The 25690-nt window shown below is 42.1% G+C and overlaps 1 protein-coding gene across 1 annotated transcript in view; it reads right to left on the bottom strand.

Moving 5' to 3' along the window:
- The window catches only part of ros1 (c-ros oncogene 1, receptor tyrosine kinase), a 142643-nt gene that overhangs the window by 33296 nt on the left and 83657 nt on the right, over positions 1–25690 (bottom strand). Inside the window, exons 10-16 of the mRNA XM_020470344.2 lie at positions 23466–23576; positions 15338–15476; positions 13666–13836; positions 11698–11796; positions 11118–11276; positions 7028–7141; positions 328–514 (exon numbers count right to left, since the gene is read on the bottom strand). Coding sequence (XP_020325933.2) covers positions 328–514; positions 7028–7141; positions 11118–11276; positions 11698–11796; positions 13666–13836; positions 15338–15476; positions 23466–23576 — 980 coding nt within the window. The remainder of the gene's footprint in view (positions 1–327; positions 515–7027; positions 7142–11117; positions 11277–11697; positions 11797–13665; positions 13837–15337; positions 15477–23465; positions 23577–25690) is intronic.

Genomic DNA, 25690 nt, shown 5'->3' with positions numbered 1-25690 from the left:
TGCCCATACTTTCAAAAGTCTGAGTTGCAAATTTACACTGCAAATTTGTGATAATAATTTGAACACCCACAGTGTTAAAGTAAACAATTTATTTGTGTGTATACAGTATACAACAATGTATTCTAGTTATTTTTGTTGTGGTCCTCTGTCGCTCAGTTGGTAAATCATGGCACTTTCAATGTCAGGATAGAGGGTTCAATTCTCGGGACCAGCCATACGCAATACATTTATCCACGCTTGACTGCAAGTTGCTTTGGATAAAAGCATCTGCTAAATGGAATATATTATATTGAAGTTGTTTATGACAATTTTTACAGGTTGGTTTACCTGGTGAGGGAGATGTTGCGTCGGGGCACCTCCTTCAGGTCGTTGACAGAGGCGGTCTTCCCAGCGAAGCAGTAGTTGGGGTTGTAGTCGGTCATGATGGTGGAGGCCCTCAGCTTGCTCAGTTTACAGTCTGGGCTCTGGAGCTCCAGCTGAATGGACTGTAGCTCTATGTGCTTCCGTCTGTACACTGAATAGACAAGAATATAAATATATTATGAGGAAACATGGACAGATATGTGAAGGGATGTAAAATATGAGCAATGTCGGCGTCCTGGATTATTTTTCACATAAATTGAAAGCAGTCATTCCCCTCCATGCGCAGTGCCCTTGTATGTTGTATTATCGTGTCTTGATTTAGTGTATTCTGTATGGTAGTGGTTCTCAACCAGGGGTACTAGGACCACTGGGGGCACTTGGCCTATCCACAGGGGATGCTTGGGAAGACTTATGATATCATAAGCCTACAGGTAAAATACACATGATGGGGTACTTCAGGGGTACTATGGGCAGAGCGAAATTCAGTTGGTGCTACAGTAACTGAAAAAGGATAGGAACCACTGCTGTATGGTGACCTAAAAAAAATATATTTCCATGCCAATGGAAAATCAAGTTATTGTATTGTGAAAGTTTCATGTCTCTAGGATCAACTGAAGTCATTCAAAACCACTTGTGCATTTCATTTAATATGTGGTGATACTGTAGATCTGAAAATAAAGCACTATTTAATATTTTTTTTAAAGTTGATACTTTGTCAACAATATGACAAAGTGAGCAGGAAGACATACGTTCTTATTTGCCTACTCTTTAAATGGAGTATATTTTATTAAGGCTTCATAAATAATAAAGCCTCCATAAGACATTTAGAAGGCTTGTTTTTTCCCCTCTTCAAACTACACACATTACCCTCATAATGACAGGTTATTACAAATACAAAACTTAAGTATGATATTTGCATAAGTATTCTGACCCTTTACTAAGTACTTTGTTGAAGCATCTTTGGCAGCGATTACAGCCTCAAGTCTTCTTGGGTATGACGCTACAAGCTTGACACACCTGTATTTGGGGAGTTTCTCCCATTCTTCTCTGCTGATCCTCTCAAGCTCTTTCAGGTTGGATGGGGAACGTCGCTGCACAGCTTTTTTCAAGTCTCTCCAGAGATGTTTGATCGAGTCCAAGTCCGGGTTCTGGCTGGGCCACTCAAGGACATTCAGAAACTTTTTACAAAGCTACCCCTGTGTTGTCTTGGCTGTGTGCTTAGGGTCGTTGTCCTGTTGGAAGGTGAACCTTAGCCTCAGTCTGAGGTCCTGAGCACTCTGGAGCAGGTTTTCATCAACGTTCTCTGTATACTTTGCTCCGTTCGTCTTTCCCATCGATCCTAACTAGTCTCCCAGTCCCTGCCGCTGAAATACATCCCCACAACATGATGTTGCCACCACCATGCTTCACTGTAGGAATGGTGCCAGGTTTCCTCCAGACATGACGCTTGGTATTCAGGCTAAAGAGTTCAATTTTGGTTTCATCAGACCAGAGAATCTTGTTTCTCATGGTCTGGGGGTCCTTTAGGTGCCTTTTGGCACCAAGCGGGCTGTCACGTGTCTTTTACTAAGGAGGGGCTTCCGTCTAGCCACTCTACCACACTAGATCAATTTAAAGTGTAGGTTCACAGCTCCAATCCAGATGTGTTGGTCCTTACTGAGACGTGGTTAACTTCTTGGTGACGGGGCAGTATTTTCACATCCAGATGAAATGCATGCCCAAATTCCCCTGCCTGCTACTCAGAAGATAAGATATGCATATGATTATTAGTTGCTGATTAGTTGCTGATGTTTCTAAAACTGTTTGAATCATGTCTGTGAGTATAACAGAACTTATTTAGCAGGCGAAACCCAGAGGACAAACCATTCAGATTTAAAAAATAATTGAGGTCACTCACTTTTTAATGCATTTTCATTGGGAATCCAGATTTCTAAGGGACGTTCTTGCAAATCCTATCTCTTCCACTGAATGTCCCCAGTCTTTAGAAATTGGTTGAGGTTTTTCCTTTGTGTAATGAAGAAGTAGCCCTGTTCAAAATGAGGGTCACTTCAAGTGTACTGTTAGAGGCGCGTGACCGTAGCGTCAGTTTGTTTTCTTCCTGTATCATCCCGTCTTCAATCTGATCGATTATATACTTTTAAAAATATATTACAAAAGTAGTTCGAAATGTTTTTGCAAAGTTTACAGTTAACTTTTGAGATATTTTGTAGTCACGTTGCGCAAGTTGAAACCAGTGTTTTTCTGGATCAAACGCGCCAAATAAATGTACATTTTGGATATATATCGACGGAATTAATTGAACAAAAGGACTATTTGTGACGTTTATGGGACATATTGGAGTGCCAACAGAAGAAGCTCATCAAAAGGTAAGGCATGATTTATATTTTTATTTCTGCGTTTTGTGTCGCATCTGCAGTGTTGAAATATGTTTTCTCTCTTTGTTTACGGAGGTGCTACTCTCAGATAATAGCATCATTTGCTTTCGCCGAAAAGCCTTTTTGGAATCTGACATGTTGGCTGGATTCACAACATGTGTAGCTATAATTTGGTATCTTACAGGTGTGATTTCATGAAAGCTAGATTTTTATAGTAATTTATTTGAATTTGGCGCTCTGCATTTTCTCTGGCTCTTGGCCAGGTGGGACGCTAGCGTCCCACATATCCCAGAGAGGTTTTAAAGAACAACCAGGCATCCTCTACTGACGGGAAGAGGTACATTTCCTTCCAGGATACCCGGGCCTGCTCTCTGAAGTATTTTAGGCAGCGTTTGACAGTGATGAGGGATTGTCGTTTGAACGCGGACCCGTTACGGATGCAAGCAATGGGGCAGTGATCGCTGAGATCCTGTTTGAAGACAGCAGAGGTGTATTTGGAGGGCAAGTTGGTCAGGATGATATCTATGAGGGCACCCATTTTTACAGATTTATGGTTATACCTGGTAGGTTCCTTGATAATTTGATTGAGGACATCTAGTTTAGATTGTAGGACGGCCTGGGTGTTAAGCATATGCCAGTTTAGGTCACCTAACAGTACAAACTCTGAAGATAGATGGGGGGAAATCAATTCACATATGGTGTCCAGGTTCCAGGTGGAGGCTGAGGGGGGTCTATAACAAGCGGCAACAGTGAGAGACTCTCTGCGCCTCTCCGGAGACTTATTTATGGAAAGGTGGATTTTAAAAAGTAGAATGCTCGAACTGTTTGGGCACAGACCTGGATAGTAAGACAGAACTGGAGGCTCTCTCTGCAGTAGATTGCAACTCCGTCCCCTTTGGCAGTTCTATCTTCACGGAAAGTGTTGTAGTTGGGGATGGAGATTTCAGACTTTTTGGTGGCCTTCCTCAGCCAGGATCCAGACAAGGCTAGGACATCAGGATTGGCAGAGTAATTACAATATTTAACATTAGATCGTCTCTAAGATTTACAGGAATGTGGTTGTGAATATAGATCGCAACACTGCCCCCGTTGGCATTTCAGTCTTTTAGGTAACCATGTATTGCTACCACTGTATCATCAAAGGAATTTTCTAAGTGAGTTTCAGATAGTCAGAATATGAATGCCATCTGTTACAGGCTGCATAGGTTAATATGAGCTATTTGTAGCACTTTTCTTGGTTGCTTGATTGTTTTTTTATGCTTTACTGGGAAGCTTATCAGAAGTAGACTTGCTCATATTATTATTGAAAAGTCATTGTTTCAACGCAGACTTGAAATGTGTGGAGCCAAGATGATTTGGATGGACTCCGTCATTCCTGTAGACCAGACATTTTCAATTGTTCCCAGCTAGCCCTGCTGATGTTGTTTAACCCCACATGGACTACGACAATGTAATTACCCGGCATCTGTCGCAGAACAGTCGGAAGTAGCCTTGTGATGTCCTGTATTCTTGCTCCTGGGTAGTACAGCGTTTTTGCCTTTGGGACGAGATGTTTCTCACCATAAAGCTGCCTATAATGACAGCTGGTGTTGTTGAATGGGCCGGTCTCTCAGTCAGCCTCATGGTCTGATGAGGGTGGGAGCTTCGAGGATCTGAACCCGAGGTAGAAGCCTCCGGAGAGGGAGACAGAACTGAGGACGAAGATGCAGGTACCCCTGGATCTGATGTTGAATGGGAAGCCCCCAAGGAAGAAGGCACCGGAACCTCTGGATCCAGGGTGGCATAGGAGATATCTTTTGCCAGAGGAAGCTTTCTTCGTCTTTCACGGCGGGTGACGTACCTCCATGGCTTGTTGGTTGGGTCGAGAATAGCTCTGTTCTCCATGGAAGGGGGAGACCCCTTCGGGGATGGAACCCTGCTGAGCACCGGCCAGTAAGCAGTGGAGAGCGAAACTTCCACCAGACCAGAGCGGCATCCGGCTACTTGGGTGGAAGAAAAATAAAAGATAGGTGGGCGTGGATACCCCAGTACCATGTGTAGGTTTGCTACTTGCTTGCTATGAGTAGCCGCTTCACTCCTGTAGTCCTCCGCAAGCAAGCAGTTGCTACATTGAAAGTCAGCACTGTCCACATTGTCCCGGAACAAAGCAAAGTAAACACAGCTCCTGCAACGCTGGAAACGTTCAATAGCGGCCTCCATTTGAAACCGCAGAGCCAGCTAGGCTTTCGTGTCTATCCCCCATGAGGAATCTGGCAGGATCCTGGGACAGACAGCAGCGCTCACAGCAACTAAGCCCAACAGAGCTGCAGCATCCAAAACAAAGTACACTGCTCAAAAAAATAGGGAACACAACACAATGTAACTCCAAGTCAATCCCACTTCTGTGAAATCAAACTGTCCATTTAGGAAGCAACACTGATTGACAATACATTTCACATGCTGTTGTGCAAATGGAATAGACAACATGTGGAAATTATAGGCAATAAGCAAGACACCCCCAATAAAGGAGTGGTTCTGCAGGTGGTGACCACAGACCACTTCTCAGTTCCTATGCTTCCTGGCTGATGTTTTGGTCACTTTTGAATGCTGGCGGTGCTTTCACTCAAGTGTAAACATGAGTCTACAACCCACACAAGTGGCTCAGGTAGTGTAGCTCATCCAGATTGGCACATCAATGCGAGCTGTGGCAAGAAGGTTTGCTGTGTCTGTCAGCGTAGTGTCCAGAGCATGGAGGCGCTACCAGGAGACAGGCCAGTACATCAGGAGATGTGGAGGAGGCCATAGGAGGGCAACAACCCAGCAGCAAGACCGCTACCTCCCCCTTTGTGCAAGGAGGAGCAGGAGGAGCACTGCCAGAGCCCTGCAAAATGACCTCCAGCAGGCCACAAATGTGCATGTGTCTGCTCAAACGGTCAGAAACAGACTCCATGAGGGTGGTATGAGGGCCCGACGTCCACAGGTGGGGGTTGTGCTTACAGCCCAACACGGTGCAGGACGTTTGGCATTTGCCAGAGAACACCAAGATTGGCAAATTCGCCACTGGCGCCCTGTGCTCTTCACAGATGAAAGCAGGTTCACACTGAGCACATGTGACAGACGTGACAGAGTCTGGTGACGCCGTGGAGAACGTTCTGCTGCCTGCAACATCCTCCAGCATGACCGGTTTGGCGGTGGGTCAGTCATGGTGTGGGGTGGCATTTCTTTGGGGGGGGGGGGGCGCACAGCCCTCCATGTGCTCGCCAGAGGTAGCCTGACTGCCATTAGGTACCGAGATGAGATCCTCAGACCCCTTGTGAGACTATATGCTGGTGCGGTTGGCCCTGGGTTCCTCCTAATGCAAGACAATGCTAGACCTCATGTGGCTGGAGTGTGTCAGCAGTTCCTGCAAGAGGAAGGCATTGATGCTATGGACTGGCCCGCCCATTCCCCAGACCTGAATCCAATTGAACACATCTGGGACATCATGTCTCGCTCCATCCACCAACGCCACGTTGCACCACAGACTGTCCAGGAGTTGGCGGATGCTTTAGTACAGGTCTGGGAGGAGATCCCTCAGGAGACCATCCGCCACCTCATCAGGAGCATGCCCAGGCGCTGTAGGGAGGTCATACAGGCACGTGGAGGCCACACACACTACTGAGCCTCATTTTGACTTGTTTTAAGGACATTCTTTCAAAGTTGGATCAGCCTATAGTGTGGTTTTCCACTTTAATTTTGAGTGTGACTCCAAATCCAGACCTCCATGGGTTGATACATTTGATTTCCATTGATCATTTTTGTGTGATTTTGTTGTCAGCACATTCAACTATATAAAGAAAAAAGTATTTAATAATAATATTTCATTCATTCAGATCTAGGATGTGTTATTTTAGTGTTCCCTTTATTCTTTTGAGCAGTGTATATTAAAACACTGTCAGCTTTTAAACTTGAGGTTTCTAGTTCAGGTTTTGGCATTCAACAGCGTTCAACAACAACAAACATACGTCGCACTCTGATGACGTGTTAGGTCTGCGAAGGATCAGCCATTGATCCATCAAAATACCTAGTCTGTGCTCATCAATCTTCCTGAGTGTGTGTGTGTATGCACATACGCATGCTTGTGCACACATAACGTGTTCACATGTAATGGTGTGTTGTGTTCTCACAGTATGTATAGATACCGACATGTTTTTAATATGCCTTACACCAACATTTGTGTGTTTGTGTGCCTGTGTGATTCCGCGTAAGCTTGCGTGTGTGTGTGTGTGCACACAACTATAGGTGTGTATCCCTCGCATTTCACCACTCACTGATCATGACTCCAGACACAGCTAGCAGCAGGGCAGCAATGAGGGCTGAGGTCCCCACAGACAGACCCAGGGCCAGATGGGACAGGGAGGGCTGGGGTGGCAGCAGAGACACCTCTGTCAGGGGAGAGAAGAGTTCAGATCTGGGTCAAGTACATCTTATTAGAAGATGTTGTGAATTTACTTTCAATCATCTGATGACTGTTATTTATCGAAATAAATAACTATCTTTAATTATTACCCGATTAAATGAATCATGTAACAATTAACTCATTAGGAATTTGGGGCACCACGAGAGTTGTTGGTTAAAGAGTTACCATCTCCCGAATTAAACTCTACCACATCCATAAAACAGTCAACGTATTAATCATAACCTCATATCATATCGTCATTCTGAACAGTCGTAACCTCCTGTATCTGCAAAAAACCCAGCCTTACTAATTCAGTACTACACAAATTGGTTTAATTATTTATTTACTAGCTAACTAAATTATAACATAGGATAAACATACACACTTAATACATTAGGATAAGGTCCCTAGCGGACTGACAACATATGGCGACATGTTACAAAGGAGATGTAGATAGAGAGAGAAAGAGACACTTATCGTTGATACATTTTAGGAACTAGTCTCACAGTAATCATATACAGTGCCTTGCGAAAGAATTCGGCCCCCTTGAACTTTGCGACCTTTTGCCACATTTCAGGCTTTAAACATAAAGATATAAAACTGTATTTTTTTGTGAAGAATCAACAACAAGTGGGACACAATCATGAAGTGGAACGACATTTATTGGATATTTCAAACTTTTTTAATAACTCAAAAACTGAAAAATTGGGCGTGCAAAATTATTCAGCCTCCTTAAGCTAATACTTTGTAGCGCCACCTTTTGCTGCGATTACAGCTGTAAGTCGCTTGGGGAATGTCTCTATCAGTTTTGCACATCGAGAGACTGACATTGTTTCCCATTCCTCCTTGCAAAACAGCTCGAGCTCAGTGAGGTTGGATGGAGAGCATTTGTGAACAGTTTTCAGTTCTTTCCACAGATTCTCGATTGGATTCAGGTCTGGACTTTGACTTGGCCATTCTAACACCTGGATATGTTTATTTTTGAACCATTCCATTGTAGATTTTGCTTTATGTTTTGGATCATTGTCTTGTTGGAAGACAAATCTCCGTCCCAGTCTCAGGTCTTTTGCAGACTCCATCAGGTTTTCTTCCAGAATGGTCCTGTATTTGGCTCCATCCATCTTCCCATCAATTTTAACCATCTTCCCTGTCCCTGCTGAAGAAAAGCAGGCCCAAACCATGATGCTGCCACCACCATGTTTGACAGTGGGTTTGGTGTGTTCAGGGTGATGAGCTGTGTTGCTTTTACGCCAAACATAACGTTTTGCATTGTTGCCAAAAAGTTCAATTTTGGTTTAATCTGACCAGAGCACCTTCTTCCACATGTTTGGTGTGTCTCCCAGGTGGCTTGTGGCAAACTTTAAACGACACTTTTTATGGATATCTTTAAGAAATGGCTTTCTTCTTGCCACTCTTCCATAAAGGCCAGATTTGTGCAATATACGACTGATTGTTGTCCTATGGACAGAGTCTCCCACCTCAGCTGTAGATCTCTGCAGTTCATCCAGAGTGATCATGGGCCTCTTGGCTGCATCTCTGATCAGTCTTCTCCTTGTATGAGCTGAAAGTTTAGAGGGACGGCCAGGTCTTGGTAGATTTGCAGTGGTCTGATACTCCTTCCATTTCAATATTATCGCTTGCACAGTGCTCCTTGGGATGTTTAAAGCTTGGGAAATCTTTTTGTATCCAAATCCGGCTTTAAACTTCTTCACAACAGTATCTCGGACCTGCCTGGTGTGTTCCTTGTTCTTCATGATGCTCTCTGCGCTTTTAACGGAACTCTGAGACTATCACAGTGCAGGTGCATTTATACGGAGACTTGATTACACACAGGTGGATTGTATTTATCATCATTAGTCATTTAGGTCAACATTGGATCATTCAGAGATCCTCACTGAACTTCTGGAGAGAGTTTGCTGCACTGAAAGTAAAGGGGCTGAATCATTTTGCACGCCCAATTTTTCAGTTTTTGATTTGTTAAAGAAGTTTGAAATATCCAATAAATGTCGTTCCACTTCATGATTGTGTCCCACTTGTTGTTGATTCTTCACAAAAAAATACAGTTTTATATCTTTATGTTTGAAGCCTGAAATGTGGCAAAAGGTCGCAAAGTTCAAGGGGGCCTAATACTTTCGCAAGGCACTGTACTTTGCACACGAACCACCGCCCATTTGGAGTAAGAAATCATGAATATATTTAAGTATAAAAGCCTTTGTTCACTGTGGATCTCAGTCGGTACCAGCCGTCCTATGGAAGGGTGTTGAGATTTCAGTGGAAAGCTTGTAAGGCTCTGATTGTCCAAAAGGGGTCACCCCTACCCTCTGTCTTCTACTGTTGTTCACTCTGCAAGATGCTCCTTGGATGATAGGCTAGACAGCCATTTCGACGGTTCCCATTAGTGATGAGAGTAGTTGAATACGGTGATTTGAAAAGGGTAGTAGAATAGAATGGTTTGAAGAGTAGTAGAATGGTCCCAATTAAATTCGCTTTTCTAGATACGTTCCTTAGGACAGCTAATCAGCTGCACCAGTGATTTTTCAGGAGGGGAGTTTCTCTCCTCTATCTCGTGTTGATATTCAGGGATCGAACCACTTTTGACGTGAGCTGCAGCTAAAACGTCTCTCTGGTCTCCATGTTAATATCTTTTTACCAATCCTTTTATGCACTCTGGTCAACAGGGTTCTGTCAGGCTGACACGCTCTCTGACTTCACTCGGGGCGTGGCTACTTACTGTGCAATGTTTATAGGAGACAAACAATCTCTTATGGCTCCTAAAATCATATTCCTTTCTTAGGATAGGATAATATATGATATTTTGTCATATTTAAAATACAACGTAGAGGATGGAGACTTCATATACCTAGTGTATATACTTTTCAAGTTACAGTAGGTGAGGTGTCAATCCCCCACCAGCTCCCTCCTCCCCTCTTCTGTGGGTGAGAGAGGGTCTGGTTATTGTGATCCATTGCCAAGCTGATCTGACCCATTCAGATCATTACAGGACAGTCATGACAAAGAGCATCACAAAATTAAGTGAATATTAGTGATGGGCACAAGTTCTAATTGCTAATCCTATGGATGGATACAAATATGGAAAATCTATTCCAATATCAGCTGAATTTTTTTTCCATACGATAATGCTAGATATCGACTATATAAAAAACTAACTTTTCTGTTGACTTCCACAGCTCTGTTAAGTCCATACATCTGCTTGCTGATTGCCCATTGCGCCTGGTATGAATGATCTGAGAGCTATATCATATAAAATGTTTGATATTAGTGCCAACCACTACAGAATATATTGTTGTCGCAGTCATCTTTTGGTGGTGGATAATTTTTTGTGTTGGCTCAGAATCTTTGTTTACCCAGACAAGAACCATAATAAACTTCTATTAGCGCCTGCATACGGCATATTATTTCAATACTTTACATGCGCTACACAATGGTCACCAATGGTATAGTCCACAAAATGCAAACTCCAAGGTCAGTCAAGCACACATTAAAATACTTTCAAGTACTAACCTTTAAAGTTTTTAAAAGAATGTGACTTATGTTTTTGACCCAAGTCTGGAAAAGTAATATGGAACAATGATTTCACCTCTGCAAGCTATCCTAAGTATTGATCAAAATTGATAAATTGATCAAAAAATTATAACAATTTGTGAATTATTACTACATCATTAAAAAGCATTTCCTATGAGTAAGATTCAATAAAGTATAGAACCCCTGCTAATAGATTACTTTTAAGTGGATGATTTAAGGAAGATTAATTATGTTTTAATTTATATGTAGAATTCTATTATAGTCATCAAATTGAGCAAGGCACATACATCTCTGGTTGTTATATTACAAAGGTAGTGTGTGTGTGTGTGTGTGTGTGTGTGTGTGTGTGTGTGTGTGTGTGTGTGTGTGTGTGTGTGTGTGTGTGTGTGTGTGTGTGTGTGTGTGTGTGTGTGTCTGACCTGTTGATGCATTGACACAAGAGACACCGTCGGGGGCAAGTTCGAGGTCCTCGTCACAGTAACACATTGTCCCCTCCTCGTTCTCATGACACTCGCCCGTCTCACAGTGGCTACAGTTCTGCACGGGGCAGATGATCACTTCTCCATCACTTTCCATCCCTATACAGGTACAGACACAGGAAATGGTCAATGGATATGCTCCGTGCAGATGTCTTACCGTATATGCTGCCCCTTTGCTTCATTCCTCAACCTACAGTATACAATGTTACAGATGCAATAGCCTCCATATACTAGAATAGAAAATAATAGAATAGAATAGGCTGGGAGCAGCACAGTGTCAGCTGCAGAGCAGCGCTTTGCTCAAGGGCACAACAGTAGTGAAAGGTACCTGGGAGCAGACACCAGCAGACCTCCGATTGCCAGTTCAATTCCCACCTTCATCACCCTGCCTGACACCTGCCTGAAGCTTGAACCAACAACCTTACTACTGGTCTGCCTCACGAACCACTACCTTGCCAGTCGCCGCCCTGTAGTTCATAGACTGTGTACTGTAATTGTCTCTCATTTCATCATCTGTTACCTTTCAGAGCATCCAGGAAGATCTCTCCCTCTGGGTTGGTGAAAGAGGAACCGTCATCCCCGTCCTGCTTTGGGTCATTTGCTTCAGAGGTGCTGCCACCTAGAGGAAATGAAGGGGATGGTCGTGGTAATAAAATGACGCAATCAGTCAGCGAACTTACTACAGAGTACCTCCATGGTATATAGCAGGTGTCGAACTCATTCCACAAAGGGCCGATTGTCTGCAGGTTTTCGCTTCTCCTTTAAACTTGAATGATGAATTAAGGTCACTAATTAGTAAAGAACTCCCCTCACCTGGTTGTCTAGGTCTTCATTGAAAGGAAAAATCTAAAACCCGCAGACACTAGGCCCTCCATGGAACTAGATTGACACCCCTGGTATGTACAGTAGGTTTAATTTCATCTAAAGTGCTACCTGATGATATTATCTAATAATAAATAATGATAATAAAGTTTTATGGACCAACAATGACAAAGTGACAGATAGGGTGATTGAAAATCTACATGACATCTACAATTCGGAAAGTATTCAGACCCCTTCACTTTTCCAAATTTTGTTACGTTACAGCCTTTTTCTAAAAATTGATTAAATAATTTTTCCCCTCATCAGTCTACACACAATACCCATGATGACAAAGGAAATCAGGTTCTTAGACATTTTTGCAAAGTTATTACAAATAAAAAAACATAAATACGTTATTTACATAAGTATTCAAACCCTTTTCTATGAGACTCGAAATTGAGCTCAGGTGCATCCAGTTTCCTTCCATGGATCATCCTTAAGATGTTCCTACAACTTGATTGGAGTCCACCTGTGGAAAATTCAATTGAAAGGCACACACCTGTCTATATAAAGGTCCCACGAATGCATGCCAGAGTAGAAACCAAGCCATGAGGTCGAAGGAACTGTACATAGAGCTCCGAGACAGGATTGTGTTGAGGCACAGATCTGGGGAAGGGTACCAAAATATTTCTGCAGCATTGAAGGTCCCCAAGACCTCAGTGAGGTGACCAAGAACCCGATAGTCATTCTGACAGAGCTCCAGAGTTCCTTTGTGGAGATGGGAGAACCTTCCAGAAGGACAACCATCTCTGCAGCCCTCCACCAATCAGACCTTAATTGTAAAGTGGCCAGACAGATGTCACTCCTCGGTAAAAGGCACATGACAGCCCGCTTGGAGTTTGCCAAAAGACACCTAAAGGACTCTCAGTCCATGAGAAACAAGATTCTCTGATCTGATAAGGCCAAGATTGAACTCTTTGGCCTGAATGCCAAGCATCACGTCTGAAAGAAACCTGGCACCATCCCTACAGTGAAGCATGGTGGTGGCAGAATCATGCTGTTTTTGACTGGCAGGGACTGGGCGACTAGTCAGGATCGAGGGAAAGGTGAATGGAGTAAAGTACAGAGAGGTCTTTGATGAAAACCTGCTCCAGAGCACTCAGGACCTCAGACTGGGGCTAAGGTTCACCTTCCAACAGGACAACGACCCTCAGCACACAGCCAAGACAACGCAGGAGTGGCTTTGGGACAAGTCTCTGAATGTCCTTGAGTGGCCCAGCCAGAGCCCGAACATTTCTGAAGAGACCTGAAAATAGCTGTGCCGTGACGCTCCCCATTCAACCAAATAGAGCTTGTTAGGATCTGCAGAGAATAATGGGGGAAACTGGGGTATCGTGTGTTGATTTATGAGGGGGAAAAAATATTTTATACATTTTAGAATAAGGCTGCAATGTAACAAAATGCGGAAAAAGTCAAGGGGTCTGAATACTTTCCCGAAAGCACTGCTTTATATTATTTTTAAATTTTATTTAACCTTTATTTAACTAGGCAAGTCAGTTAAGAACAAATTCTTATTTACCCTCCCCTAACCCGGATGACGCTGGGCCAATTGTGCGCCGGGATCGAACCGGGCTGTATATTCATATTACTATATACTGTATATTTACTGTATATATTTTTTACCTACCTCTATAGCCCCCTCCTCCACCACCGGATGTACAGGGGCCTCCCCCTCCCCCGAAGCCCCCTCGGGTCTTCCAGCCCAACTTCTGGCAGGGTTGCCCCCCCTGGCCTCCAAGTATTAGGGGTCTCCCACCCAGAGACCCAGGGTTACTGTCATTCCAACCTCCGCCTCCACCTACACACACAAAGATACAAAGGACAAACACTAAGACAGTTATACACTGGATTAAATCATGTGCACACATTTACTGACACCTTCTGGATAGCCAATCAATCAATTAACACTTGATCGATTGATTGATTGATTTCTGGACAGTCCTTAAATGTTGCAAGCAAATACTCAAATGGGCACAATAATGTGGATGATCATCCTCATATGGGGCACCAACATGTAGATAAAGGCTGTTCTTATGGGATGGCAGATGGTAATATTATTATTAATTTGATTGAAACTCCCTAGCATCCACCCATTCACATTCAGGTCAATGTCTAAAATAGAATCAGGAATGCTTCCAGCGCTGAGCCAGAAAGACAGTAACCACCTCTGTATCTGATAGAGACTTGGCAGTAGTTTGTTGTAGGGGCCTCCACCTCTCCTCTCAAAACCATGCTCCGGCTCTAGTTAGCACGAAGACACCCACAATTAATCCTACACAAACTCTCCCAGCTCGCAACTTGCCCTATTTTCTCCTCTTCTTTCCCACCAGTCAAATGAGACAAACATGTACATCCAAAATCCTACGCCAGCAACAAACAGTAAACAGACCAGACAGAGCAAATGTATTATTTGCGCTCACCGGGCTACACTCACAGTAAGCCAAAGGCCTACTGAACAGCCTAATATGACTCACAATGAGTGAATAATGGATACAGAGATGTGTAAAAAATTACAGTAATGTAGAGGCGTTGTGTTTGCACCCCAGGTAGAAAAGGAGACAGACAAATTGTGAAGTTAATAGGCATGCAAACCTGTCATCTTGTCCTGTCTTATTGTACTAGTAAGAAATATAAAAATTACTATGAACAGAGGTAGGGGTCCTATGAAACTCACCTTTTCTTTTGCCATAAACAGACCACAAACCTGGAATACACCCAAAACAGGAGTGTATAGTTTCCAATGCAACGTTCTACGGTCAATTTCTCACATATAAAATGTATAGAAAACTTAACAAATAAACCAACTTTATACAATACTGTTAACAAAAATTGCCTATCCCCGCTAAAGCATACTCTAGCTGTAAGTACAAACAAGCCACACAGGAAAAGGTATTTGAAACACATAATGGAGCACAAGACACTGAAAACACTGGATTGGGAGATGAAAGTGGTAAATAATTCTATTGAGTTGTTCATAGAACTCAGTTGGGGAGCATGCCTTTAAAATGCTGTAGTTATATTGAACTCAAACTGCACCAAGGGAGCGGGACACAGGGGGCCAGAATGGATTGGGGGCACACACTGAGGCAGATGCCCCCACAAACACACAAAACGAACAAACAGACACCCACAAACACAGGCGCACACAGGCTGACACACACACAAACACAGGCAGGCACACACACACACACACACACACACACACACACACACACACACACACACACACACACACACACACACACACAGTCAAGCAGTCCTTCACAACACAAAACACACAGTGTTGTTGGAAGTTTTACCTGCCGCTCCAGACTTCCCGTTACGCCCTGGTACATGGGGGTCGTCCATTAACTCATTCTGGCTGTCTGATTGGCTGCTGTACCCACGTCCCCCACCTCCACCTGCGATGATCAGGGGGATGTGGACACCCCTCTCCACCTGTTACCATGGCAAATTAGTCAGTGTGACACCAATCTCTAACATATATTATACATTTAATGTGGGTGTGCCCAGACCCGCTCCAACCCAGCTTAAATTTAAAAAAGGCACAGGTGCTCAATCGAGGAAAGAAACAACAACATGTACTCTAAATGATCTAATATATCCCCTTTCATTTCCTTTCCTAACTTCCTTATCTTACTAGGGCTGTGTCGGTCATGAAATTTTGTCAGACGGTAACTGTTATACAAATGCTTGCAGGTCTTAGGGTAATTAACCGTTACTTAACATAAACACATTTAGCATCTCCAGGCCTTCACGCATGATGCGTGCATTTAGAACATCTGCATTTTTTTTAAAGTCTAATAAATCCATTTAATATAGCCTACACCATCACAATAAATCCATTATTTATTTTAGGTTGGTCTAAAGAAACATTATGATAAGAGGAAAATGTATTTAAGAAGAACAGAATAGCATATTCTGAGTCGGCCTATTATGTTATCTGGCTATGTGCAATGTCAATGGCAGCCTAGGCTGGAGACTAGTTCATTCAGCAGACAAGATATGCTTTGTGCCATAATTATTTTTTATTTTTTTTACATCATATGACTTCATAGTAAGAAAAATATAATTGAACTTAGCTGAATGAAATTGGAAGGATATTCTTCCCATTCCTGATCGAGTGCGCATATGTTTTCCTCTACGACTTCCACAAGTGTCAGGAGACTCGTCTGAAGTCAGTACATCTGATTTGCCAACTCCTGTCTGTAGTTTTCGAACCATTTGGGATACACACTAATATGACCCCTCTGTGCAAAGGTGAGACTCTCACAAACACTTACACATCGGTTGTTTTGCTCTAGGACACAATCACAAGACTCATCTGAATGCCCCCAGTACCAGTTAAAACATTTATGGAAATATAAATGGAGACTTTTTTAGGGCAAAAATAAGGTGTTAAATGCATGTAAAAAAGAACATTAAATAAATACGTGTCCTGATCTTTCTAAAATCTCTCAGATATAGTGGTTCCTCAATTAAAAGTTTTGAGCTTATGCCATGACCGTCTGTGGTAGATGGTGTCAGATTGTGGTAAATTGTGTAATTCTCTCATTGCACCACACTATCACAAGGGGGAATTAGAATGCTGATCTATCAGTAGTCTAAACTGTGGCACAACTGACTATCTTTTCGTAAATTAATGGAGGTGTGAATGTTTCAGTCCGAGAGTCTCTCTTCTCTGGCACTAGATTCCTGCATCAGGCCCCCCAAAAAGTTGCTGCCGGGTGGTCGTGGAGTTGAGAGAGGACTTGGGCAAATACAATTACACTTGACATGTGGACTGATTATTTTTGAAAAATAGGCACGGTGGGCTTTTGGTTTCTCTCCCTCTAAAAACAGAAATAAATAATTCTAAATAACAAACTTTATTCACCACAGTGTGAAAGAGTGATAGCCTCTCTGTATAAAGTGAGTTTCTGAAAGTCCTTCTTTGCTGATGTGAAGAAGTAACTGAATGAAAGAGAGTGCAGCGAGAATAAGGGGGGTGGTTGTTGCCCATATTTTCAAGACCTGAGCTACTTAATTTATTTAAGAGATGTACTCGTTTATTTAGGCAATCTAATATATTTGTTTAGTCTTGGCCTATTTAGTAGGCTATTTTGCAGCATAAAGCTATATTTGTCATCAAATGTTTTGACCAAGTTAATATGCTCATGTTGTGTAGGTCCACAGCTCATGTGGTTACAATGAAGAATGTTAACAAAATAAATCAAATGAATCCTATTCATAATGAATCATCAAATGCGTTTTGCAAGCCTTTCATTTTTCCCTATTTATATTTTTGTAAGATTTGATTTAATCTTTTTAGACAAAACATACACATACAAACTACAACTACATCACACCTGCCCAGATCCACCTGCTCACACCGCCATCTCCAGCGCCCGCATCACCCTCGGCCACATGGCCTCAAACTGCACCATTTTATTTCTCTCTGTCACCCACATGCACTTTCAACATTTGGATAATAAACCATTTCAAGGCGGACATTGGTTGATTTTCAGTTTTTAAGTATATGTTTTTCAAGATGATTGACGAGAAAAGTATCGTCCAATGCATAGGGTATGGTATCTCGGCACCCTTACATGCCATGTCTTGAAATAGGCAGACTGATGGATAAAAAGTTAATTTCCATTGTGATACTTCTGACAGCCACATTTCTAACTCCACCCATAACTTTTGGATTTAAAAACATTCCCAGAAGGCATGGATTATTATAACCTAATGCAAAATTAACCTGGTAATCGAATTGAATTTACTGTAGGCCAAAGACCTATGGGTTTAACCTTCTGAATTACTAATTATATTGAAGATAGAAGCCACCTCTTAATGAATTACAAGAGCCGATCCGTTACCCAACAAAATAATATACCTTTTTTTGTCTAATTGTTTTTATGACGACAGTCAGTAGGCTATTATTCCTCTTTTCCTGCATTAATTAATTTGTCTGCAAGCCCAAGAAATGTTTTCTGTTATTATATACAGACAGAAATGTTTTTGGCAGACCAGCATTACGACCTGGAATACGACTTTCCCGAATTGGATCCTTTGTTCATACCCCCCAATGCAATTGAATTGATTCCAAAGGCTGATCCAAAACACCTCCGGCGGAGAAGAGGTATTCGGAGTGGACTTCTAGTCCGACACAGGAGGCGCACACCACCCACCACTTCAGAGTATATTACTCGCTAATGTTCAGTCTCTGGATAATAAAGTAGACCAGCTCAGGGAATCTCCATCCAGAGAGACATCAGGGATTGTAACATATACTCTGTTTCACAGAAACATGGCTCTCTCGGGATATACTGTCTTTGTCCATACAGCCAGCTGGGTTCTTAGTATATTGCGCAGACAGGAATAAAGAACTCTCTGGTAAGAAGAAAGGTGTGGGTGTATGTTTCATGATTAACCACTCATGGTGCGATTGTGATAACATACAGAAACTCAAGTATTTTTGTTCCCCCGACCTAGAATACCTCACAATCAAATGCCGACCGTATTACCTCCCAAGATAATTATCTTAGGTTACAGCCGTGTATATTCCCCCTCAAGCTGATACCACAATGGCTCAAAGAACTTCACTGGACTTTATGCAAACTGGAAAACACATATCCTGAGGCCGCATTTATTGTAGCTGGGGATTACAGCAAAGCAAATTTGAGTAAAACACTACCGAAGTTATATCAGCACATTGACTGTAGTACTCGAGCTGCTAAAACCCTTGACCACTGCTACTCCAACATCTGGAATGCCTACAAGGCCCTCACCCGCCCTTCCTATAGGCAGAAACACAAACAGGAAGTACCCATGCTAAGGACTATTCAACGCTGGTCTGACCAATCGGAATCTACGCTTGAAGATAATTTAGATCACGCGGACTGGGATATGTTCCAAGTAACCTCTGAGAATAACATTGATGAATACACAGATACGGTGACTGAGTTTATCAAGAAGTGTATAGGAGATGTTGTACCCACTGTTAAAACCTACCCTAACCAGAAACCGTGGATAGATGTCAGCATTCGCGCAAAACTCAAAGTGCGACCAACTGCATTTAACCAGGGCAAGGTGACTGGGAATATGGCCAAATACAAACAGTGTAGTTATTCCATCCGTAAGGCAATCAAACAGGCAAAACGTTGGTATAGAGACAAACTGGAGTTGCAATTCAATGGCTCAGACACGGGACGTATGTGGCAGGTTCTACAGACAATCACGGACTACAAAGGGAAAACCAGCCACATCGTGGATACCGACGTCTTGCTTCCGGACAAGCTAAACACCTTCTTCCCCCGCTTTGAGGATAACACAGTGCCACCAATGCGGAATGCTACCAAAGACTGTGGGCTCTCCTTCTCCGTGGCCAATGTTAGTAAATAATTTAAGCGTGTTAACTTCTTTGGGATAGGGGGCAGCATTTCACTTTTGAATGAATAGCGTGCCCAGAGTGAACTGCCTCCTACTCAGTCCCAGATGCTAATATATGCATATTATTATTAGTATTGGATAGAAAACACTCTGAAGATTCTAAAACTGTGTGAATGATGTCTGTGAGTATAACAGAACTCACATGGCAGGCAAAAACCTGAGAAAAAAATCCAAACAGGAAGTGGGATATCTGAGGTTTGTAGTTTTTGAACTCAGCCCCTATCGAATTCACAGTGGGATATGGGTTATGTTGCACTTCCTAAGGCTTCCACTAGATGTCAACCATCTTTAGAACATTGTGTCAGGCTTCTCCTGTGAAGGGGGGCCAGATGTGAGCTGCCAGCATCCTCGTTCACAGTCACGCGCATTTCACATGAGAGGTATCTCTCGTTCCATTGTTTTTCTACAGTCAACGGAATTCTTCGGTTGGAACATTATTGAACATTTATGATAAAAACATCCTAAAGATTGATTCTATACTTAGTTTGACAAGTTTCTTCGACCTGTAATGTAACATGACATGATATATAGTGGCTTGCGAAAGTATTCACCTCCCTTGGCTTTTTTCCTTTGTTGCCTTACAACCTGAAATTCAAATAGATTTTTGGGGGTTTGTATCATTTGATTTACACAACATGCCTACCACTTTGAAGATGTAAAATATTTTTTCATTGTGAAGCAAACAAGAAATAAGACAACAACACAGAAAACCTGAGCGTGCATAACTATTCACCTCCCCAAAGTCACTTCGTGGAGCCAATTTATACAGCAATTACAAGATGCAAGTCTCCTGGGGTATATCTCTAAGCTTGGCACATCAAGCCACTTGGATTTTTGCCCATTCTTCAAGGCAAAACGGCTCCAGCTCCTGTTAGTTGGATGGGTTCTGCTGGTGAACAACAATCTTTACGTTATACCACAGATTCTCAATTGGATTGAAGTCTGGGCTTTGACTCTGATTAATGCCCTCCTTGCCTGGTCCTTGAATTTTGGTGGGTGGCCCTCTCTTGGCAGGTTTGTTGTTGTGTCATATTCTTTCCATTTTTTAATTATGGATTTAATTGTGCTCTGTGGGATGTTCAAAGTTTTAGATATTTTTATACAACCCAACCCTGATCTGTACTTCTCCACAACTTTGTCGCTGACCTGTTTGGAGAGGTCCTTGGTCTTCATGGTGCCGTTCGCTTGGTGGTACCCCTTGCTTAGTGGTGTTGCAGACTCTGGGGCCTTTCAGAACAGGTGTACTTTTGCAAGGCACTGTACCTAATTATATCCACTAGAATAATAAAGAACATTTTTATTATTATAGATGATTTAATTAACCTACTGTATATAATGTCATTTCAAGTTATCCCTTTGGAGCAAATGCAAAAGCGATTTGGAGTTGTTGAATAGGAGTGACAAAATGTATTATAATTGAATTTGAATCAACTGAATGATGATGATGAAGAAGAAGAGAGTGATTGAATTTGGAACAGTAGTGTAAGAATTGCTCTTCTCTGTCCCACGCTCACACACACACAAAAAAAGCTGTCCGAAAAAGCTGTAATAATTTAAATTAAAAAATTAAAGCTTATTACTTAATATAACTTTTGTTACACTGTAAGGTTTTTATTGTAAGGGAAACTAAAATGGTCTGTTATATTCCATTAATTCTTAAAATATATGTTGACTGTATATACGCAAGTGATGTCTGCTAAATTAACAAGTTGATGGTGAAAACATGAAGCCTCTGCTACTAAGCACAGATTTACATATAAAAAGGTTTCACATATTTTGAAGACCTGATCTATTTAATGTAGGTGTTTTATTTATTAAGAATATAAAGAATAACCTGGTGGCATTGGTAGAGTGTCTTGCGGAGAATGGAGTAAAAGTGCTCTGTACTGTAAGTACGCACCAACTCTGCGGACCAGGTGTAAATGGTTTAGCAGCCTTTTCAATAAATGTGAATTAAAAAGAAGCTGTCCAATCTTGATGGTCTGTCAGCAGGACAAGAGACTCTTGCCAAGTTTAGGGACTTTAAATGTATTCATGGGTGTTTGCGAGGCATTTCACATCACCCATCTCTTTGCATAGCCCACCACATGCACTGTTTTCTAACCACATCTGGATGGGATCCATAAAGAATTACTATGGAATAAATATCACTGAATTTCAGAAATATTGGAATAAAGTAGGCTAATGGAATTGAAGGCAACAACTTGTTGCTTACTGAAACACCCAAAGTCATCCAATTGTTATAAAATGATTTGAACCAACAGCCTACCCGCCCTTGTATGGTCAACTATTTCAGCGCTGCTTTGAGACAAGCATGGGGACTAGTCTTGATAAATCAATGAGATTTTTATTTTCACCGAATCTCTGTTTGGGTATTGGTTAGGCTACAATTAGGGAGTGGAAATGTTAGGATTACAATAATAATTTACAAACAAATTACAATCAATTCCAAATAGTCTGTTCGAACAAGAAAAGGTTTTAAAGTCTCTAGTATAGCCAATATTATAAACAGCCAAATGTATTCGTTAATTCAATCGCTTTAGCCGACATGTTGTGATGTATAACAAAAAATGCTTGACTGTATTTAGAGACATGGATAACTTGTATGCTGTGTGATGACATGCACAATTAAATGACTAATTGATTGATATACTGTATATTGAAGTAGGCCTTTTTGCCAATAAGTAAGTTACGTTAAAACAGCTAGAGTAAACAGGACTCGTACAGTGGTTCTTCCTTTAAAAGTTGCAGCGCACTGCAGCACAGCTTGCGTGGCTCCAAAGAATTCTATGGCATGTTATTTAATTGCAAACTACTTGTACCATTAATGCTAGTTAGTGATAGTTTTACCACCAGAGGGCATCTGATAGCCTTCAATAATGGTTGTACTAGACTTAGTATGGGACTGATTTTATGAAATTTTTCTTAATTTGATTAATATTATGCGGCTTCTATTCCAAGAAAAACAAAAAACCCTCTGGGTTTCTGTTAGGATGGAACGGAAAATATGGCGATGTACAACGTGATGGTTGGAAGTAGGCTACAGTGCTGGGCTATTTAGCTAAAGAATCCCTGTGTCGTGCGTGGGCACTTGGGAGTCCATGGTTCAATTCACCGATGGGGAGGAAGGCTGTCCTTGTAAATAATAATTTATTCTTAACTGATTCCATATGTGTTATTTTATAGTTATGATGTCTTCACTATTATTCAACAATGTAGAATGCACCGTAAAATTGTCCAAAGTCCAAAGAAGTAAAAAAGAAAGCCTGAGGAAGGAGGAGAGATGACGAGAAAGGAGTTCGGTTTACCCTTTTATCTGTGGATTAGTTGTCGGAGTAGAGACCTTGTGCATTTCAGGTAAAATATCAACCCACTGTTTATATCCCAGGACAAATGAGCTAGCAACAGCAAGCCGGCTAGCTAAATTGCCATACATGTTTAATGCTTTTCAATCTGTCCCCAAATTAATATAATTGGTGCAGAGATTGTTCTGATATTTCAACCTGCGTGTCCTGATCGTGTCTGGTATGGGGGTACAAAATCAACATGCGTGCGATGGCGCACACGTGCTTCCGGTTTGGTCAGCCTGTAATGGTGAGTTTTTTTGATGATAAGTGTTTGATGTGATTTTCGATTGCATTTGTGTTGATGTCAGAGTGATTAGAGGGACAATAGAGTTGAGTACCAGACCATTAGCGGTTGTTAGTGAGTTGGGTACTACCAACGCATCAGCGCCAATCATGTACTGAGTGCATAGGAGGAGATCACTGTGACTCAACAGTGACGTGGAATTTGACTGCGGCCATGACTCAGGACTGCCAGAGTGGCGGTAATGCCCTAATCCTTTCCAGACTCTTTTATTTCCATTACTTCCATCCTTCACATCTGACAGTTGAAGGGCAACATGGAGGAGGCATACCCAATCTTTTCACCTATCAGCGATCAAGGAGGGCAAGAAAACAGGGAAAGCTTTGCGATGCAGCCTTTTCTCCTTACCTTGAACACATAGGTGGCTCCTCCTCCTCCTCCGCCCCCGCCCCCTTTGACCTGTGTCTTCTTGTCCAATGGTGTCTGCTCTACACAGATCTTGTTCAGTGTCCCGTTGGTCTACCAATGAGAATGGGGAGAGAGTGATACCCGAGTTTCTTTTTTCAGGGGAAAATAACACATTTGAGACACTGTACATCTGTATAATTCAGACTTCCTCACAAATCATGCATTGATATCAATGGAAGATGTCTGCTAAAGTCAAGTTCCAAGCTCATATCTGTAGGCAGGATTGGGCCTTTACTAGCCTATTCCCAAGTGTCCAAGAGTGTCCAAGAGCATAGGAGCAAGTGTCCAAGAGCATAGGAGTACTGCACCTAATGTTTTATTCTACCCAATCTACCCATCACTACCTTGGGCTATTGTAACAAATGAGAGATTTATTGAGAGCCAAACGACCAGCGATGCTGATGACAGGTAATAGTAACCAAACAGTCAGTCCTCTTCCTTCCAACCACGACACTTTCATCAATCTGGACTTCAGGCTCCTACAGCCAGAGCTGGAGAGGGAGGGGCCAATACGGAGTTTGATTGACAGCTGCAGGAAGAGAGGGGGCAATGGAATCCGACCTTGGCCAGTGCCCCATGGGAGGCCGTGGATTGCCAGAGCTCAATTTCACACAGAATTACCCCCCCCCCCCCGCCCTAACCGACACCCTCCCACCTCTGGCTGTCGCTTTTGTGTGTGTGTGTGTGTGAGTGAGTGTCTAATATGGTGTGTAAAAGCCTAAAAGAATATTAATACTTCTACAGAGGGGAGGCTGTGAGAAACATAGAACACACCGGCACTCAACTAATCAGTTTTAAAAGCCCCCTTTGAGAGTATCTACTACCTTCAGGATTATAGACATGATAGAATTATAGATCTCAAGTGACTCCAAATGCATCTGGGCCACCTCTCAGCTTTTCATTTCAAAGTTTTTCTCAGAGATATTTTGATCCATTTTCCAAATGATTCCTGACTGAGAACTCCAAAGTCAACTCTGGGATGAGGCCAAAAACAAGATAATGGGCTGAGAGTAGGGGTGTAAAGGTTTAAACAAAATTGGGATTTTTGATGTTAAGAAATCATACCTAAACGAAAAACAATGTTTATTTGTTTTTTCCCCAGTTATCACAAAATATGATTTTCTGTGTTGTAGGCTAAGTAGACGATTGGCTATAAAGGCCAGGGGAAAGTTGTGAAATTTAAATAAAACCAGAGAGGAAGAGTCAAACTTTAGATATACTTTGATGCATTTCTGAGGCATGGAAGACAAGATTACTTAGACATATGCCCACGGTTCTTTCTGCCCCTTCCTCTCACTCCATCGTGCTGTCTCGTCTGCTTGCCTGTTCGTTCTCTTCACTAACGATGCGCATGTGTGTTCAGTAATCGGTCTGTTCCGTGTAGAATATCCTAGCCTATTCATTGATGATAAGCCCTGCTTTACTGAAGTTGCGAGACATTGCAAGCCAAACAATTACGAGATACAGCATTCCATTGTGAGATACAGCTTTTGGTTACCGTTAGATAGGCCTAGTGCATGGTTCTGACTGTCTGCCTGGAGGCAGACCTGACTTTATATTGTGTCCCTCTCCCTCCGTTCCTCTCAAGCTATCTCACTTTGAAAGATATAAGTGTTTGTGTTCTCCAAAGTACTGCAACTAATCACTCTCCTTTCCAAAAATACTGAATTTTAGGACTTGAGTCGCTTCGTAGCTAAATTTAATCTTGACACTTAGAAATGGGAGTCAACACCGGGAGTCGATATGCTAGTAGTCAAGGAATCAATTATTTTGTAGTCGACTCTCCACCACTACGTCATCCTCATCCACATTTGAGAAAATGGTAGAGAAAGGCAAGCGACATTAGTGAAGTCCTGTATGGCAATACTTTGAGAAGTTAAATCAAGTGTCTTGCCATTTCCATTGTTAGACTGAGACTCTCACCTAGGGATGTGACAAATTGAAAATGTGGTGAGACCTAAACCGTTACTGGAAGCAGTGCGGCTGCATTGTGAATTCACGTGGAATTTTATAAATGTGTTATAATTTGAACAGAAAACGGATAAAAATGCTGTTTAAACGTTAATAATTATTTTCCATTTCTCACATTCCTAATGAGAGTCAATTCAATCCAACAATGTTTACAGTGGAAATGTCAAAGCAGTTTTGAGGACGTTCTTCTTTTG

The sequence above is a fragment of the Oncorhynchus kisutch genome, linkage group LG14, assembly GCF_002021735.2.
Source record: "Oncorhynchus kisutch isolate 150728-3 linkage group LG14, Okis_V2, whole genome shotgun sequence".
NCBI lineage: Eukaryota > Metazoa > Chordata > Actinopteri > Salmoniformes > Salmonidae > Oncorhynchus > Oncorhynchus kisutch.
Note: the sequence above shows the minus strand (reverse complement) of the source record. Positions and strands in the feature narration are given on the sequence as shown.